The sequence below is a fragment of the Carcharodon carcharias genome, chromosome 1, assembly GCF_017639515.1.
Source record: "Carcharodon carcharias isolate sCarCar2 chromosome 1, sCarCar2.pri, whole genome shotgun sequence".
NCBI classification, from domain to species: Eukaryota; Metazoa; Chordata; class Chondrichthyes; order Lamniformes; family Lamnidae; genus Carcharodon; species Carcharodon carcharias.
Window position 1 is genome coordinate 61,929,463 of NC_054467.1, and position 21,029 is coordinate 61,950,491.

Below are 21,029 nucleotides of genomic sequence, written 5' to 3' on the forward strand. Positions count from 1 at the left end.
TGGACACATACGCCAAAGTTCCTTTGTTCCTCAGAATTTCCTAGTGTCATGCCGTTCATTGAATACTTCTTTGTCAAATTACCCCTTCCAAAGTGTATCACCTCACACTTTTCAGGGTTAAATTCCATCTGCCACTTATTTGCCCATTTGACCATCCCGTCTATATCTTCTTGTAGCCCAAGACTCGGTTATATAAATGCCGAATAATAATTCACCGAGGATAAAGTAACCCACATGAATTTCATCCCATCCACAACCTTAAACTCACTCCCTGCACCACAAGTGCAATGTGTACCATCTTGAAGATGCACTGCAGTAACTTTCTAAGGCTTGTTTGACAGCACTTTTCAAACATGCGACCTCTTAACACCTAGAAAGACAAGTGTATCAGATGTATGAGAACACCATCTCCAAGTCACACAACATGATTTGGAAATATATCACCATTCCTTCATCAAAACTAGGTTAAAATCCTAGAACTCGCTAGTTAACAGCACTGTAGGAGTTCTTTCACAATATGGGCTGCAGTGGTTCTAAGAAGCAGCTCATCATGACCTTCACAAGAGCACTTGGGGATGGGCAATAGATACTGGCCTTAGCATTGACGACTATACCCCATGAATGAATAAAAAAATACATAAATAATAGGCACTTCATACCTTTCTTACATACATAAATAATAGACACTTCATTACTCCTTCCAAAGTGTATCACCTCACACTTCTTAACCCTCGGCTACGGCCTCCTCCCAATTATTCCCCAAAAAATATCTGTATTCACTGCCCTTCTCATACTTCCCGCATTTTCCCATTAATATTCTCCTCATCTTCAACAATTCTATAAAATTGAGCTGAGAGTTGACCTAACTTGCATCCATGATATATTCACATTACTAATTCAACTCTAGGTCTTAAATGGTTTGAACAATTGACCTTTGGAATTGGCTTTGAGCTGCAAATCATTTTTAAAATGTGAAGCCAACTCTTAAAATGTGAATCCTATTTCAAATGGAAAATGGGGCTCAGGAGATGCAGAAAAGGGATGTGCTTACAGTCTTATTAAAAAAGCATATAGAAATGCTAGAAAAGGAATTAGAGCTATTGACATTTCAGTCAGTCAAAGCCCTGTCTGAACCATACAGACTAGGAAGGTTCCCTGCTTTCACTTCTGGATAATGTGAATTTGTTGATCTCTGGGAGTTAGGAATTACTAGGTCGGGTTAGTACTTCTGGACAAGGGTTTGTACTGCAGACTGCTAGTTCTGACTCCTGCTAGAAAATGCAGGATGTTTGACGAGGTCAAGGTCAGATTTATTCACAACAATCGAAAGATCCATTGACACTCACTATAAGCTTGCATAAGACGAATAGCCATTCAGGTATAGCTCCCATGACTGCAATGCTCACAGAACTGTACCTTAAATCTATCAATGCTTTCTGTTAAGAGGGAAGAAATCAAATTAACAGAAACAAAATTATATAAAACTAAAATAGCATAACAGCAAGGGCTGCTTTAGCATCAATGCGCAAGAAGAAATCATACAAAAAATGGTCAATTCAGAATTGAGCTTTAAAATATTCTTGATGTGGGCAAGGGTAACAGATGACATTAGATGCCTCTCTCTGGTTATAAAATTATACTCTCTTTAACAGTTAAAGGTCAAACATTTTCCCTAGTAGATTACTAAAGTGTGAATGACATGTAACCCAGCTGACCAAAGTGACAGATAAACAAGGCCCTAAAATGACCTACATGAGCCAATAAAATCAATCTCAAGACCGACACTTGTAATTTACATAAAACATAATCAAGCAGCAAAATAAATGTGTTTATTTTTCCCCTTTTTAAGAGAAACAAAATGTGTGATAGGAACCGGTTGGTTTTGACATTTGCCAAATGCATAATTACTGAACAAGATTTAATGAATACAACTGTGGGCTGTGGTTAATTCAGTGTGCGTTGGCAGCAGGAGGTCTTGCTTGCAATGTATATTGGAAAGTCATGGGTAGGACAACAACAATTTTCTGAAATGGTTTTCCGCTAAATGTACTTGGAAAAATCAACCTACTAATCATAAGTATTATTATGACATATGATTTAGTAAAACAAAATTTCCATGAAGTCTTGATAAGTTATGAGATTGAAAAATGGTAAAAACAGTTATAAAGAGAAGCTATTTCTTAGAAATGTTTCAAACAATTTTTATTTTGCAAATTACCATTTAGTCCATGTGACAAAAGTGATTAATGAATAGTGGCCACAGTCAGCCTCATAAATAAAACCAGATCACATTGCAATGCTTGTCCAGGAAATATTCTGTACAAACATACATGATGATTTTTAAATGTGAATAATGTAATGCTAGAGAATCTTCATTAAGGTGCTCCTATATGGAGATCCCATTGATCCAGCAAGGAATGTTCCTTTAAAACACTTTGGGTTATTAAAATTTGGCTGTGCAAACATCATGCTCACTTTAAAATATGTAATCCATAACACTCAGATTTACAACATTTCATTTAGAGTATGGTATTTCTTCCTTTGTTGAAAATGCCTTCAGAAGGATATCTGCTGCCAGACCAGGAGTTATATCACCACTGACAACCTTATCTTCTAAGCTGGGAATCTGACTACTAACAGCTGGATGGTTGCAGAAATATTCAGTAACATTCTCTTCGATCAGGTTCCACATCCACACTTTTTGTTGTTTTTGTCTTCTTATTTGCAACTCACCACTTGCTAATGCTGAGGTGCGGAATTCTGCTATTTTCTCCCAGAGTTCAGGAATCCCTTCTCCAGTTTTTGAAGACACACGAATCACCTAAAAAAGGAAAATAAGCTTTACAAACTGGATATTAAACTTTTCTTATAATTGGGTCGCTCTTGCAGATCCTCATGCACATGGAAATTACAAGAACATTAAGAAAACTTAATGAAATAGCCTCCTCAAAATTAACAGCAATTTGTGAATGATTTTTAAATTTGACAACAGTGCCTCAAATATAGCACCATTGTCTTCCAATTGCCACCAACTAACAAACTTGCTCACTAAATACCACGGGAACTACAAACCCAAATCCACAACATTATATACATATAGCAGTGGCTTTTCTCTGTAACTACCTTTCAGTTTCCTGCCCCGACACACATTACTGCTTATATCCTTCTCTCAATTTTTCTAAGCCTTCATTCATTTCACCCCTCTATGTGGATGACTGTGATATACCTTTACCTCTGTGGCCATCTCTTTTCTCATTATTTTTGTCTCACTCATTCTGCAAGTCTCTGTTCTCATACATGATTCCAGCACTTGTTCCTTTACTGATATACAGAACATGCATCTTTAAGGTTTAGTAACGCAGCAAGATGGATGACATGCATGGCTTAACGATTGGTACTGGGATTGGCCAGGACACATGCTGTAACACATGCTATCTGAAAAAAGAGACAGAGTGGGAGGTCAGGCAAGGAAAGGTATGGGGTGAAGTTGGTGTGGCCAGAAAGAAGCAAGGGAGTAAATTTGGTTTATGGGTGCAGGCAGAAACACCAGCGACGATGACACTATTGGATTGCCGTAAAAACCCAGGTGGGCTCCTAATGTCCTTTCAGGAGGAAATCTACCATCTTTACCTCATCTGGCCTACATATGACCAGACTCATATAATATGGTTGATTCGTAGCTGCCCTCTCAATTGGCCCAGCAAGCCACTTAGTTGTACAAAAGAATAAAGCCGGAGGTTCCACAAATATTCCCATCCTTAATGATGGGAGAGCTCAGCACATTAGTGCAAACTATAAGGCTGAAACATTTGAAACTATTTTCAGATAGAAGTGACAAGTGGATGACCCAACTCAGCCTCCTCCCGAGGTCCCCAGCACCACCGGTGCCAGTTTTCAGCCAATTCAATTCACCCCATTTGAAATCAAGGAAAGGTTGAACAGCAAAGACTATGGGCCCTGACAGCTTCCCAGCAGTAAATCTGAAAATTTATGCTCCAGGACTAGCCACACCCTTAACCAAGCTGTTCCAGTACAGCTACTACAGTTGGATCCATTTGAAAATGTGGAAGATTGCACAGGTATGTCCTGCACAAAAAGCAGGTCAAATCCTATCCAACCAGTTGCCGCTCCATCAGCATGCAAACATACGAATTAGGAGCAGGAGTGGGACACTCGGCCCTTCAAGCCTGCTCTGCAATTCAACAAGATCATAGCTGATCTGATTGTAACCTCCCACCTACCCACAACAACCTTTTACCCCCTTGTTCATCAAGAATCTATCTAGCTCTTCCTTAAAAATATTCAAAGACCCTGCTTCCACTGCCTTTTGAGGAAGGGAGTTCCAAAGACTCACGACCCTCAGAGAAAAAAATTCTTCTAATTTGTCTTAAATGAGTGTTATGACAAAGTAGTTGGTAAAATTATTTAAAATCCCAGAGAGAAACTTGAAACAACTGTCATAACCTATATTTTCAAGTAGTATGTTTGAGATGCAGCTCTAAATTCAGGAATAAGACCACCAGTTCTCGAGAGGTTTTTATATCAAAGTACATGCCACATTTATTAATTTACACAAGTTAAACATATACACGTGGCTACCAATTACGACTATCATAATTTTTTAAAACAAATTCCCAAACTAATCTCCACTAAAACAACAACAACTCATAGACTTTAAACAGACACCAGGCAAAGCATTTTCACCTTACAAATTCAAAATGAGGTTCCTTTCACTTTGGTTCCTTTATAGGCAGTTGTAGGCTTACAGCTGCTTTAATGTTACATGCCTCTTCTCTGCACACACAAAACTGCTTTCAGGTATACTCAGTCTTCTCTTTGAATGTAAATTCTCATTGTATCACCAGGCCCTTTGAACTCCACCTCTTCTAACAATAAAACCCTTTTCATAGTACCAATTTTATTAGTAATATAAACATTGCTTGGTCTCACTGAGCTTGGTGCAAGATTTCAATTCCATTCTTTGAATGCTCTATTCAACAAAATGCAAATGTCCTCTATCTTAATGTTTACATCTCAAAACTACTATACATCAAAGCACCCAGACTAACTGGCTTTAATCCAATTAAGACACACAGACACACCCACAGACTAAACCTCTATTTAAAAAAATCTCCAATAACACTATATACATTAATAGCTTCAAGGCATGAGCGACCTCATATTTTTCAACGGTGACCCCTAGTTCTAGATTCTCCCTCAAGAGGAAACATTCTCTCCACACCCACTCTGTCAAGAGTTTCAATCAAGTCACCTGCTACTCTTCTAAATTCCAGTGGATACAAGCCTAACCTGTCCTATCTTTCCTCATAAGACAATCCAGCCATTCCTGGTATTAGCTTAGTAAATCTTCTCTGAACTGCTAATGCATTTACATCTTTCCTTAAGTAAGGAGACCAATATTCTGGTCTTGCTAGTGCCCTATACGACTGAAGCATAATCTCCCTACTTTGGTATTCAATTCCCCTCGCAATAAATGATAACATTCTTTTAGCTTTCCTAATTACTTACTATAGCTGCATACTAGCCTTTTGTGATTCATGCACTAAGACACCTAGATCCCTATGAATCTCAGAGCTCTGCAATCTCTCACCAGTGAGATAAGATGCTTCTTTTTAATTCTTCCTGCCAAAATGGACAATTTCAAATTTGCCCACATTATACTTAATTTGCCAGGTCTTGCTCACTCACTTAAAATATGTCACTTTGCAGCCTCCTTACGTCCTCTTCACAACTTACCTGCCTACCTATCTTTGTGTCATCAGCAAATTTAGCAGCCATATCATCTATCCCTTCATCCATTGCATTTATATAAATTGTAAAAAGTTGGGCCCAGCACTGAACCAGTGGCACAGCACTCGTTGCATCCCACCAACCAGAATAAGACCCATTTAATCCCTACTCTGTTTCCTGTTAGCTAGCCAATCTTATATCCATGCCAATATATTACCCCCTACAAAATGAGCTTTTATTTTCGGCAATAACTTTTGATGTGGCACCTTATCAAATGCCTTCTGGAACTCAGTACATCCATTGGTTCCTCTTTATCCACAGCACATGTGACTCCTTCAAAGAACTCCAATAAATTAGTTAAACATGATTTCCCTTTCACAAAACCAAAGACTGAATCAAAAGCAAAGTGATGGAAGGTGTCATCAACATTACTATCATGTGGCACTTTTTAAAATTAGTTAATGCGATATGGGTATTTCTGGCCATGCCAGCATTTATTGCCCATCCCCAAATACCCTTGAGGTGGCAGTGGTGAGCTGCCTTCTTGAATCTCTGCAGTCCATGTGGTGGAGGTACACCCACAGTGGTGTTAGGGAGGGCATTCCAAGATTTTGACCCAGCAACAGTGAAAGAACGGCAATAAAGTTCAAGTCAGGATGGTGAGTGGCTTGGAGGTGAACTTATAGGTCCTGGTGTTCTCATGTGTCCTTGTCCTTCTAGATGGTAGTGGTTGTGGGTTTAGAAGGTGCTGTGTCTAAGGAGGCTTGGTGAGCTCCTGTAGTGCATCTTGCAGTTGGGACACACTGCTGCCACTGTGTGCCGGTGGTGGAGGGAGTGAATGTTTGCAGATGAAGTGCCACTCAAGAGGGCTGCTTTGCCCTGGATGGTGTCAAGCTTCTTGAGTGTTGTTGGAGCTGCACTCGTCCAGGCAAGTGGAGAGTATTCAATCACACTCCTGACTTGTGCCTTGTAGATGGTGGACAGGTTTTGGGGAGTCAGGAGTTAAATTACTTGCTGCAGGATTCCTGGCCTCTAAGCTGCTATTTTAGTCACAGTATTTATATGGCTAGTCCAGTTCAGTTTCTGGTCAATAGTAACCCCTGGGATGTTGATAGTAGGGGATTCGGTAATGGTAATGGCATTAAATGTCAGGGGGCAATTGTTAGATTCTCTCCTGTTGGGGATGGTCATTGCCTGGCACTTGTGTGGAGCGAATGTTACCTGCCAGCTGTCAGCCCAACCTTGCATATTGACCAGGTTTTGCTGCATTTGGACGTAGACTGCTTCAGTATTTGAGAAGTGGGAATGGTGCTGAACATGGTGCAATCATCAGCGAACATCCCCACTTCTGACCTTATGATGGAAGCAAGGTCATTGATGAAGCAGCTGAAGATGGTTGGGTCTAGGACACTACCCTGAGGAACTCCTGAAATTATGCCCTGGAGCTGAGATGATTGGCTAACAACCACAACCATCTTCCTTTGTGCTAGGTATGACTCGAACCAGTTGAGTGTTTTCCCCTGATTCCCACTGACTCCACTTTGGCTAAGACTCCTTGATGCCACACTCAGTCAAATACTGCCTTGATGTCAAGGGCAGTCACTCTCACTTACACCTGGAATTTAACTCTTTTTGTCCATGTATGAATCAAGGCTACAATGAGATCAGGAGCTGAGTGGCCCGGCAGAACCCAAACTGAGCGTCATTGCTAAGCAAGTGTCGCTTGATGGCACTTTTGATGACCCCTTCCATCACTACTGAAGATTTCTTTCCCTAAAGGACATTAGTAAACCAGTTGGGTTTTTACGAACATACAAACGAAGAATAGGCCAGTTGGCCCTTCAAGCCTGCTCCAACATTCAATAATATCATGGGTGATCTGATTGTAACCTCCCACCTAGCCCCATTAACCCTTCACTCTGTTGTTAATCAAGAACCTATCTAAATCTGCCTTGAAAACAAAGACCCTGCTTCCACTGCCTTTTGAGGAAGGGAATTCCAAAGACTCAATGCCCTCAGAGGAAAAAATTCTTCTCATCTCTGTCTTAAATGAGCGACCTCTTATTTTTAAACAGTGACCCTTAGTTCTAGATTCTGCCAGAACAGGAAACATCCTCTCCATATCCACTCTATCAAGACCCCTCAGGATCTTATATGTTTCAATCAAGTCACCTCTTACTCTTCTAAACTCTAGTGGATACTAGCCTAGCCTATCCAACCTTTCTCATAAAATAACCTTCCCATTCCTGGTATCAGGTTGGTAAACCTTCTCTGAACTGCTTCTAATGCACTTATGTCCTTCCCTAAATAAGGAGACCAATACTGTACACGGTAGTCCAGATGTGGTCTCACCAGTATCCTGTAAAACTGAAGCATAACCTCCCTACTTTTGTATTCAATTCCCCTTCCAATAAATGAAAACATTCCATTAGCTTTCCTAATTACTCGCTGTACCTGCATACTAGTCTTTTGCGATTCATGCACTAGGACACCCAGATCCCTCTGAACCTCAGAGCTCTGCAATTTCTCACCATTTAGATATGATTCTTTTGCATTCTTCCTGCCAAAATGGACAATTTCACATTTGCCCACATTATACTCCATTTGCCAGATCTTTGCCCACTCACTTAAACCCATGTCCCCTTGTAGCCTCCTTATGTCCTTTTCACAAGTTAGTTTCCTAGCTATCTTTGTATCATTAAATTTAGCAACCATACCTACAATCCCTTCATCCAAGTCATTTAAATGAATCATAAAATGTTGAGGGCCCAGTAACGATTACCATGGCACACCACTAGTTATCCATGCCAATATGTTACCCCCTACACCTTGAGTTTTTATTTTCCACAATAACCTTTGATGCAGCACCTTATCAAATGCCTTCTGGAAATCTAAGTACAGTACATCCACCGGTTCCCCTTTATCCACAGCACATGTGACCCCTTCAAAGAGCTCCAATAAATTGGTTAAACAAGATTTCCCCTGCAAAAACCACGTTGATTCTGCCTGGTTACCTGAAATTTTTTGAATAAAGGAGTTACATTTTCCAATCTAATAGCACCTTCCCCGAATCCAGGGAATTTTGAAAAGTTGTAACTAACGCATCAACTATCTCACTAGCCACTTCTTTTAAGACCCATAGTTGAAGTCCATCAGTCCTCAGCTCCAACAGTTTGCTAACTACCACTTCCCTGGTGATTGTAATTTTCCTGATTTATGACAATCGACAATGGTTTCATGGTCATCAACTCCAGATTTTTTTTATTGAATTCAAATTTCACCATCTGCCGTGGTGGGTTTCGAACCCGAGTCCCCAGAGCACTATCCTGGGTCTCTGCGTTACTAGTCCAGTGATAATACCACTACGCCGCCAATAAATGTTCATCAATGCTCAGTTTGGGTTCTGCCAGGGCCACTCAGCTCTTGACCTCATTACAGCCTTGGCCCAAACATAGGCAAAACAAGCTAAACTTACAAGGTGAGGTGAGAGTGATTACCCTTGACATCAAGGCAATATTTGACTAAGTATGGCATCAAGGGGATCTAGCAAAATTGAGGTGAATAGAAATCAGGGGAAAACTCTCCCCTGGTCGAAGTCATATCTAGCGCAAAAGAAGGTGGTTATGGTTGTTGGAGGCCAATCATCTCAGCACCAGAACACCGCTGCAGTTCCTCAGGATAGTGTCCCAGGCCAAACCATCATCAGCTCCTTCGTCAATGACCTTCCCTATATCTAAGGTCAGGAATGGAGATGGTTGCTGATAACTGCAGTGTTCAGTGCCTTTTGTGACTTCTCAGGTACTGAAGCAATCAATAGCCTGGACAATCTTCAGCCTTGGATTAAGTAACAAGTAACATTCACACCACACAAGTGCCAGGCAATGACCATCTCCAATAAGAGAGAATCTAACCATCTTTTCTTGACATTCAACGGCATTACCATCGCTGAATTCCCCCACCATTAACATCCTGAGGGCTACCATTGACCAGAAACTGAATTGGACCAGTCATATAAATTTTGTGGCTATAAAAGGTCAGAAGCTGGGAAATTTGCAGTGAGCAACTCCCCAAGGCCTGTCCACCATCTACATGGCACAACTCAGTAGTGTGAAAGTATACTCTCCACTTGACTGGGTGAGTGCAGATTCAACAACACTGATGACGATTAACACCACCCAGGACACGGCAATCTGCTTGACTGCCACCCCATCCACACTTTAAACATGCACGCCCTCCAACACCAACTAACAGTGGCAGCAGTGTCTACCGCATACAAGATGCACTGCAAAAACTCACCAAACCTCCTCAGGGATCACATTCCAAACTCATGAGCCCTACCAACTAGAAGGACAAGGGCAAAGACGCATGGGAACACTACCATCTCCATTCCATAGGTACTGGTGAGATACTCAGGTAAAACACCTAGAGTGAGAGTGATGTGGATGATTGGAACATAGAATAATTGGATGTGATTTGGTGTGGAAGCACTGAAGAAGGAAAAGGAAGATTGAGGTTGAGACCCAGGAAGGCCTGGCCTCAGAATGGAGCACAGCTACCAATTGACAGGACATTAGAGGTAATTTTTCAGTGTTTCAAGCTGGTGGCAGGGAGCAGATGAGGTGCCGCAAAGATCAACTGAAGAGCCTGTGAAGGTCATTTACATGAACAGAGTGTCATAGTACAGTCTATAAACAGTATAGCCACTGTGTCTCTTTGGAGTTGAGGTCTGGGGTTGGTGGTAGAATTGTTTGCACATTGGCTCAAAAATATCAGTTAGGAAGATCAAGCTGATAAAGCACACTCCACAGAATGAGCAAAACTTAGACTACCATTCTGTGATTCAGGAAGGCCTCCAAGAGTACAGCTTATTGAGTTGATTTTCAATAGAACATGGACAATTTTGGTTAAGTTAAAATTCTTTTCAAATTATTGAAGCGTTCTACAATATAAGTTACATTTATTTAAGGTGCATAAAGCTACTCGAGGAAACAGCATGGTTCCTAAAAGAAACTGGAAATATTAATTTTAGCCAATTGATTCTTCCATTTTGTAGCAATCGTTGGTTCCTAACTGATAGCTTTGAAAATAAATGAGCAACTTCAACATAGGTTTTCATCTATATTAAACAATTGGTACAGCTAACCTAACAGAGTGGCTACTTGAGCTAATCAGGAGCCAGCATGACACATACATTTTGTAAGTGCAATACTTAGAGAAGTACGATGGGCAAATTTTCTATGTATTAAGGATGTGTGTTAGATATAAAGCTAAATTTACATAGACATACAAATAAAATCCACAAGATCAGACCTATATTGGCCACAAACATAGTTACAACTCTGTCTAATAAATCACAACTACCGCAAATTATTCATCTGAACACTGGATAGTGCACTATGTAGAACACCAGTCTGTCTTTCAAATGTTAGACCTGCATTTGAATTCAGCCTAAACTCATTCATTCTCTGCAACTGAATGCTCTAAGAACCCTTAGTAGAATATTAGTCAGGTCTCCACATCACGCAAACCACGAGATAATAATTTCCACTAAAAATGAATTAATTAGGATTAAATTGATAATTTCATTCTGGGAAAAAAAATATAAAGGGAAAGGAAAGTCAGAGTTGTGCAAGTGATGGCACTGTTTTAAGGCTGAAGTTAAGGTGTGCTAGTGTATTGTGGCAGAGTTGAAAGCTTTGAATTGCATCCAATCCCTTAAATAACAAACCTGGGTAAGTCTTGAGAATTAAAATAGATAGCGTCCTCTGCACTGTCTGAGATGCCTCCAACTGTCTATTCTGTGAGTTTGGGCAATTTAAGTATGTTGCCTGCACTGTCGCACTTGGTAGGGTAGGGTGCAAGGTAGGATGTTTCTTTCTCAATGGCTCATTGAGGAAGTTGTAGTTTCATTAACAAGGTGGCTCTTTCAGCAACTTCTTTAAATTCCATGATGAACAGGTAGCTTCACCTGCCTCTCCGCTGCAATGTACAGTACTGTTTCGCAATTGTGCACATGATTGAAACATGTACCTTATATACACGTTCCCTTTCACTATATGTAGGTGCCTTTCAAGATATTGCTTCTGGGATAAAGAAGCACAAAGTAGCCCCATCATGAATATGTGTCAAGCACTTTAGATCTCAATGGCACCAAATAGCCACATGGGCAACATTAGCTGGGGCAGTCAAGAAAAAGCACCTAAATTAAGTACCAAGTGGTTAAAGAGCAGCTAGTGCAGATGAACAAGAGAGGGGGCAGATGGGCAGCTGCTGGGAACTCTCAGATGTTCCTTACTGACTGAACTGATTAATCAGCAGAAACACTTCATAAAAATCTTCAATATTTCTTGCATGGAATAGTGGAGCATCTGTGGAAGTGCCACTCTAGCATGCTTGCTGGGCAGAATCATGAACCTGCAGAGCACTGTAAAGTGAATAGAAACTCCAAGGTAACCTGCAGGAAAGCTTGAAGAATGAAGACTCAATGAAGATGCAGTTTTGCACGTCCACTGTACACACCACTATTAATATCTGGGCTCCAAACCAAAGGAGGCTCTAAGTGCAGGGATCATTGCTTGAGGGAACTTTAATGGCAATTTTCCACTGGTTAGTAGCATGAAGGTCCGTCCCCACAGAGACCCTTGCTCATCTGCATGGGGCAGGTGACAGCTGGGCTGGTTAATGGTTAATTAGATGGTGAACCATCTGTGCTTCCCAGCTGCCTCCCTCATAGAATTGCAGAAGAGGTAGACACAGAGTAAGAGCAGCAAGTCAGTATCAATTCCAAGCTGCTGGGATTATCAGCAGGACCAAAAAGGGGAGTCTCCAAGGCAAGTCACAAGACCCCCAATGAGGCCCACACCACACTGCTCTTACACTGAAAATCTTGAATTGTTAAAGTTCAATGCAGTGGTGATTATGGATAGTCACCAGAAGACAACCTCCCTGCTGAAGCAGAGATGGTGAAGGCAGATCTCTTCAGACATGCCAAAGCAGTTCTGCATGGAGTTACATTGGGTGAAAACCAATATACCTACCACCAGAAAGCCTTGTCTTCTTCCAAATCCAAGTCAGTCATTGGTAGGTTCAATTGAATGCCAAGTAGGGCTCTCAAGGCGCACGTAAAATCCAACTTGCAAATTCAGACAGTCCCAGTTTCAACTACTGCTGTTTTAAACATGCACTCACTGAATAATGAGATATTTTGCAAAGGACCACAAGGAATTCACTGTGGGAATAATTATGTTAGTGGCTCTAATCAGGTCTGTGCAAGCTTGGAGTGTGGCATTAGAAAATGCAATTTTTTCTACTGCAGAATCAGGAGCTTAATCTTGGATTTATCTACCTAATTGAATTATGCCTCTGCAAGTGCACAGCATGAGTCAGTTCTTGAGTCCAAAATATAGAACATGTTAAATTTCCTAAAAAAAATGACATGGTTGATCAGAATATGCACTGAACTTTAAAAATGTTGATGTGTGCTTCTATTTAAAAAAAAAAATCAGACTCTGCATTTGCAGAGACTTAGAGATGGTCTGCCTAGCATCTTGAAGGAAAATGCTATGGAGCATAGAAGCCATAAAGATAGGGTAAAATGTGCCTTTCAGTAAGGATCCACCAATTAAAGAAAATTAAATATGTATACGGTAGCTATTTCATGGTACAAATATTCTGTATTTCTGCCAGCAAAAATATTAAGTGGGGCAAGAGCATGTTTAGGAAGACATGCATAGCTCATGTTTAGCATATACAACCTTTGGTTTCCAATTCTTTGACCGATTACGAAGCAACTTCAGAGCACTTGTGTATTCAACTTGTATCTTTCTTGCAGGAAGGAGGAGGTCTCCATCAGCTTTGGTTATAACAACTAAATCTGCCATTTCGATTATACCACGTTTAATACCCTAAGGAAAAAAAACAATGAATTAATTTGATATAACGGACTTCCCTACCAAGGAAATTGCTATGTTTTTAAAGTCTTGTCCTTTTCCCCTTCACTAATTTTCTTTTTGTCTGTCTTTTGAAGGAATTCATTGGAAAATGATGTACATGTGGCATACATTCTTGGCTGTTAATCATTTCTGAGCTTGGACAGTAGGAACTGGCAGACTATTCAACCAAAGGAGACATCACAGCTGAACCTGATTGCAACAAGTTTAGAAATTTATAAATCATGCATGCTTCATACTCTGTAGAACATACTTACTTGATATTCACACTTCTACACTTGCTGGATTCTCCTCCTCGGGGTGAATGCCAATTACAACGCTCCTCATCACGCCAATTAAGATCAACTAACTTAAGAGTGGATGGAACTTCTCTGTGACTTACTGCGTACACTTTAAGTCATCTGGGGAGCCTACATCAACCACTTTAAACTTCAACTTGGTAGCAAAGCCATTGCTTGATGACATGCAACCAAGCAACAGCAGAGGGTTTCTGAGCCTCTGACACATTAACATATAAACTTGCATGAGATTTTGAATTTAAAGTTTCAATGTGCTTCTCTTCATCCCCTGCCGCACCCTAATTTCACATTTTCTCTTTCAACAGTGCTTGTGATGTTCTTGGCTATGAACTGTTCCAATGCTGCCTGTGCTATTGCCTGACAAGAGGTGTGCTTCTATTGGGCAGGGTTAATTCTGCTACCATAGACTCTCTCTAATTCTTCTCCAAATAGACACTTTTAAATCCCAAACAATCTGCCATTTTCCAGTGATAACTGGGCAGTCTGAACATAATCAAACGCTGAGACTTCAATTAAAGGTGTCATCTAGCCTATTTTAAAATGCAAACTTCCTAAACATACGTGTAACAAATTGTTTGAGCCAATTATTGTGAATGGCATACGTTTTGGAAAATTTCTCAGTCCCTCATTGCAAGTCAACCTAATGTCCAATTAATTTTGTATGGGACATTTTGGATAATGTATATTACTATAATTGAGGGGGAAGAGCTTATTCATCACATTCCTAATTTTGAAATAAGAATCATCTAAACACATTAGTGATACAATCTGATCAAACCTTTCAAACACCAATCTCACACGTTTAGCAATGCTGATGGGAGAAAAAAAATGTTACAAACCGCCTCTGAAATGCAAAATGCCCCACATTTTAAGATCTGTAACTGTCCAAAGAACATTTTCTAATTTGGTGCAGAAACCTTTTCCAGCAACAAAATGTAATTTTAAAAATGTTTCTTTTATATCACTAACACCCCAATGCTGAATCAATTTAATCATCAAAATAAATAAGCACGCTTGTTACTAATTGTTTTATTAGATTACAACAATAAGGGCAATTCCGACCCATTATATAACTGGACACATACTATGGCATAGTACATCTAGACTTGGGTAAGACTAAGTAATTATTATTAACGTTTACTGCATTAAATAAAAATAACTCAAAAATCAACTCAACATAAAAAAAAACAACAGCTTTCTAAATGATTAACATCTACCAGGACACTGCAGGTTTGGTTCACTGGAACTCCTTTCTTAACACCACATGGACTACAGCGGTTCAAGAAAATGGCTCGCCACCAACTTTTCAAGGGCAATTAGGGATGGGCAATAGATCCTGGCTTAGCCAGCGACGCCCACATCCCATGAACGAATATGAAAAAAAAACAATTTATGCTAAGTTAGCCGATGCTCCAACTAAGGTCAGCTAAGACATTTTAATTAATCTTGGCATCCCTCATCCAGGGGTGGGGAAAGGAAGGAAAAAAATTGTAGTTCCCTCTCTTGACTACCATACAGTGACTCTTACTGAAAAGAGCGCAACAGTGAAAGCCGGGCGTATAGCTGTGAGACTGCTGTGGTCAAACAGCCTTTCACATACATCACAAATAGGGAAGGTATTCCAGAGACCCAGAGTAACGCTCTGGAGGCCGGGGTTCGAATCCCACCACAGCAGATGAAAACTTGAATTCAATAAAAATCTGGAATTAACAGTCTAATGACCACGAAACAATTGCCGATTGTCATAAAAACCCATCTGGTTCACTAATGTCATTTAAGGAAGGAAATCTGCCGTCCTTACCTGGTCTGGCCTACATGTGACTCCTGACCTACACGTGACTTCGCAGCAATGTTGAACGCTGACTCTTAAATGCCCTCTGAACGAGTGCAATTAGGGATGGGCTGGGCAATAAATGCTGGCCTAGCCAGTGACACCCACATCCCATGACTGAACAAAAAAAATTTGGAATGCATAAAACCATACACCAGCAGGAATAAGTCCTTCTAAGACAAGAGGGAATAATGTTGAAAGCAAAATGAAATAGGGTAGCTGTGCAATATTACCACAGCTTTCAACATAACCTGCAGCTCAAAATCTCAAGTAATATCCCCACCCCTCTCACATTAAAATGGAAAGAACCCAAACCACATGGAACTATTTTGTTAAAGGTAATCATTTACTTTAAATTAAAAGGGATTCTGTAAATTTAATTTTTGTTAGTTTTAAATTCCACAAATCAACCAGTAATGTATTAAAATATCCATCAAGCAGCTTACATCTCACCTGCAGTTCATCTCCTCCTGCTGGTGGAATGAATAATATCAGCATATCCACCATATCTGCTACTGCAAACTCAGACTGGCCCACACCTGCAAAGAATGCAACATACTGACAGTGTTTCATTGAATGGGCTCTAATAAAATTATGTTGATGGATTCTGCCGTTGCTTCGACAGATGGGTGTTCAGCAAAAAAACTATATTATTTGGAAACAAAGTACCATCAACCAGCGAGATCACTAAAAAGTATGAACATTCATTTAGATTACTAGTTTCAATGATGAATAACTGGTAAAGTACGGGGATAAAAATTCTCAAACCAGATTTTATGAAACAAACCCTGGGAAAACAGAAAATGCTACTTCTATTGGCTATAAAAATTCCACTCTTCTTTGACAGGCTTTCACCTTTCTGAATATGTTACGATCCCTGTATAGACCAATAACTTTTAAAAAGAAATTCAAACTGCCAGTGAATGGACGAAAAGGATCACGCGACAAGATTTCAAGTTTTTAAGACGTTTAACACACAAACTAAAGGCAACATTCACTAAACACAATTTCAGTAGGCAACTTATACTCCGAACTACAGAAAATATCTCTCATTTAACATTTATAATGAACAAAAATCTCCCTCTAAGGTTATACGTTACTCGTATGAGGGTGGTCAATTCTCCCGGAACCAGTCCAAAGTGATTCTTAGCTCCTTTTTTCTTTTGCAGCCAGACAACTTCTAACCCCTGAACTGACTTTCACAGCGTAGTTTACCCTGAAGATCTCTCCCTCTAGCCAAGGCTAGGTAAACCTTCCAACTTTGTTTCAACCCTCAAGGCCTTGGTCTCTTTGATCTAAGCACAAGCTCCCAACAAATGTTGAACAAAAGAGACTGGCTGTCTCTATCTCTCTGCTCTCTCTCAAATTGTAGCCGGCTAAAGCTGCGAGGTTGTGATTTTTTTAGGAAAACATGCAAAGTAATCCTATAATGGTTTAATATGGACTGTCACCCTGTTAAAACCCATTTCCATGACAACGTGAATAAATGGGCCTTGTATCTAAGTAGAAATGCTAATTGGCTATCTTTTAGGCTCCCAACTCCATTCCATCTTGGAACTAAACAGACAGTGCAAAGCACAACTGTTTACAAAACCTGACATTCCTAACAGTAACTGGGACTTTCAACAGTAACAGTCTATCCACTGTTAGCACAGATGGTTTTACCATTGCCTACAGGCAGGTACACCTTTTGCAGCCTCTTCTCAGTGTCATGATCAGGAGAGGAGGGATCGAATGGCTCCCCTATTTTCTCACTCCTCTTTTTACAGTAACAGGTTTTGTGAAAAGGATATTTTTGCCAATTCTGTGGGTTTAACTGTTTATGCTTTGTGATCATAAAAGAAACAACTGGACAGGTTTTTTCCGAGTTTAACAAAGAATATATATTAATTTATTTATAAATTAATAAATTTAATTTATTTTAATTAAAATAAAATACACTCAGCCTTTCACACACACAAATAGATTACAGAGTAGGGAGGATACGTTGAGTAAGTTAGAGTTTATAAAAATAAAAGACATATGTAGTCAGTGGAGGTTAGTGACTTGGCTGGCTTCAGAATAAGTTCAGCAGTCCTGCTGTTTCCCTTGTCAATATGATTCAAAATTGTAGGCGGCTGATTTGGCTGCTCTTCTGGAGAAAATATTGCGGGTTTGATTTCTTTCAAGAAGTCTCTGTCCACAGCAATAATGTCCCTGGGCAGTCACGGTCAGCAAACAGGGTTCAAATGTTTCTAAGTTGGGTTGGAGAGAGAGGGGGAAGAAAGAGGGACCCCACTCAGGTCTTCTCTCTTCAGCATCTCAGCTGCTTCACCTCTTACTGCAGAGAAAGCAGAAGCTTAAACATACAAAGGGAGGGCCTGTCACATGAGTGTCACCCATAGATTCAAACATGGTCATTACTAGTGTATTCCCTCCTGTAACTTAATCATTTCATGTCTGGGAACGCTCTCTCATCTAGGGTCCCATTGTCCAAATGATTAGGTTTCATGCTTTATTTCACCAGTTGAAAAGGTCAGGTGATTGCCTTGAAGTCTTGCTAATAGGGACAGGATATGTGGTTCACTTATATTCCCCTGGTTATTGTACTTAATGGGCTTTTGCAGACATCGTGTCTGCATCTCAAGTGGTTTGGAATGTGGAAGGTGCAGTGATGTAAATTGAGCAGCCATCTTTGGCTACGAGCTCAAATCACCTTTAGTCTCTGTTTTTCAAACTTTCAATCTGGGTTTCTGGCAGTGAATTAAAAATCATTATTTGACATAAAGTATGTTCTCATGACACCAAGCCCCCCTTTAATCTTTAACAACCAAGCCACCCAAGGCTTACTGTCAGCAGAATTCAGAACAGTTCAGATGAACTCCTTAAATCCTCAATTTTACGCTAAATTAAAGAATCAGGGTTACATTTTGCATGCCCCCTCCAGGCATGGTTTCAGCAGGGGGTCATGTTCAGGAGGATGCCCACCTCATTACCTTCCCATCAACGCCCCCCCCCCCCAAGCTCACTCTCATAATGCAGGGGTGGGGTGGGCAGGCACCAAGATCAGCAGCCTGCCCGCCTGCCGTATTTAACTAAATAATCAAGGGTCAATTGGGCTTGTTACCAGGCCAATTGACTCTGATAACTCGCTACCTTGTTCCACCAGGGTCACTCTGCTTCTGACCTCATTACAGCCTTGGTTCAAACATGGACAAAAGAGCTGAACTCCCGAGGTGAGGTGAGAGTGACTGCCCTTGACATCAAGGCCGCATTTGACCGAGTGTGGACAAGGAGCCCTAGCAAAACTGGAGTCAATGGGAATCGGGGAAAACACTCCGCTGGTTGGAATCATACCTAGCACAAAGGAAGATGGCTGTGATTGTTGGAGGTCAGTCATCTCAGCTCCAGGGCATCACTGCAGGAGATCCTTAGATCCTTGGGCCCAAACATCTTCAGCTGTTTCATCAATTACCTTCCTTCCATCATAAAGTCAGAAGTGGGGATGTTCGCTGATGATTGCACAATGTTCAACACCATTCGCGACTCCTCAGATACTGAAGCAGTCCATGTCCAAATGCAGCAAGACCTAGACAATGTCTAGGCTTGGGCTGACAAGTGGTAGGTAACATTTGCACCAGACAAGTGTCAGGTAATGACCATCTTCAACAAGAGAGAATGTAACCATCACCCCTTGAAGTTCAATGGCATTACCATCACTGAATCCTCACTATCAATATCATGGGGATTACTATTGACCAGAAACTGAATCAGACTAGCCATATAAATACTGTGGTTACAAGAGCAGGTCAGAGGCTAGGAATCCTGCGACAAGTTGCTCACTTCCTGACTCTCCAAAGCCTGTCCACTATCTACAAGGCACAGGTCAGGAGTGTGATGGAATACTCCCCACTTGCCTAGATGAGTGCAGCTCCCACAACACTCAAGAAGTTTGACACCATCCAGGACAAAGCAGCCCGCTTGATTGACACCAATCCACAAACATTCACTCCCTCCACCACCGACGATTGGTGGCAGCAATGTGTAAGATCTACAAGAAGTACTGCAGGAACTCACCCAGGCTCCTTAGACAACAACATCCAAACCCACGACCACTACCATCTAGAAGGACAAGGGCAGCAGATAGATGGGAGCACCACCACCTGGAAGTTCCCCTCCAAGTCACTCACCATCCTGACTTGGAGATATATCGCCGTTCCTTCCCTGTCGCTGGAACTCCCTTCCTAACAGCACTGTGGGTGTATCTACACCACATGGGCTGCAGTGGTTCAAGAAGGCAGCTCACCTCTGCCTTCTCAAGGGCAAAAAGGGATGGGCAATAAATGCTTGCCCAGCCAGCAAAGCCCACATCCTGTGGATGAACAAAAAAGAACAGTTGGTGTGGCAGTCGGCAGTAGACTGCCAATTGTTGAACTCTTTTTTTTAAAAAGGGTGGGAGCAAAGGGCTGGTACCATCTTCAGGGGCTGCCTTTTGCTGATCAGAAGTTTGCCCTCTAAGATAGAACCCCCATTTTCTTTCTACCGCCTGCTGCATTAAACATACCACCCCCACCGCACTGCCTTCTCCCTGCTGAAGGCTCCAGACTTACCTGGCCTTAACAGGCCTTACTTAACAGGCATTCTTCCAGTTTGCTGCCCTGGCAATGCCCACTAATGCGCTCTTAGTGCTGCCGGGACTAATGGAGCTATCAGCCAATTCAACTGGCTGGCAGATCCAGAGGGCAGGGCTTCCTCCCCAGTGAGGGGCAGAAGTCCCACACTACCCCTATTTAACCTGCCCACAGCACGTTAGGGCTATGGGGCAGGGTGGCATAGAGTGGGTCAACTCCATGCCGACTTTGCTTCTTGGGGTGGGAGAGCCATCTGCACCCCCACCCCCCCGCAAAAAAACATTCATCCCACAGTCCCAAAACATAACCTTATAAAGCTTCATCCAATAATATATTTTTGAATATATTCTTTCACGATTTAAGTCAAATAACTTGTAGAACATGAAAGTTCTGTATAGTTCAATTAGAGTGTTTTATGATTATCACACAAAAATCTGTCAGGTTTATTTTAATATTTTATTAAAAAACCCACAAAGACTACAATTCCCTCTACTTGGTACCAAGTTTTGGTTTAGTAATGAAAGCAACCATTTCAAACAGCTAAAAAAGTTAAAGTGACCAGATGTAGCCAAAATAAACAATAACGGGG

General features: G+C 41.0%; 1 protein-coding gene across 2 annotated transcripts in view; it reads right to left on the reverse strand.

Moving 5' to 3' along the window:
• Positions 1–2,185: 2,185 nt before the first annotated feature.
• Positions 2,186–21,029, reverse strand: part of mmaa (metabolism of cobalamin associated A) — a 46,163-nt gene continuing 27,319 nt past the window's right edge. For both annotated transcript variants that reach the window (XM_041200157.1, XM_041200146.1), the window contains 3 exons: positions 16,284–16,369; positions 13,506–13,655; positions 2,186–2,821 (listed from right to left, as the gene is read on the reverse strand). In XM_041200157.1, the coding sequence (XP_041056091.1) occupies positions 2,516–2,821; positions 13,506–13,655; positions 16,284–16,369 (542 nt within the window). In that variant the 3' untranslated portion in view covers positions 2,186–2,515. The remainder of the gene's footprint in view (positions 2,822–13,505; positions 13,656–16,283; positions 16,370–21,029) is intronic.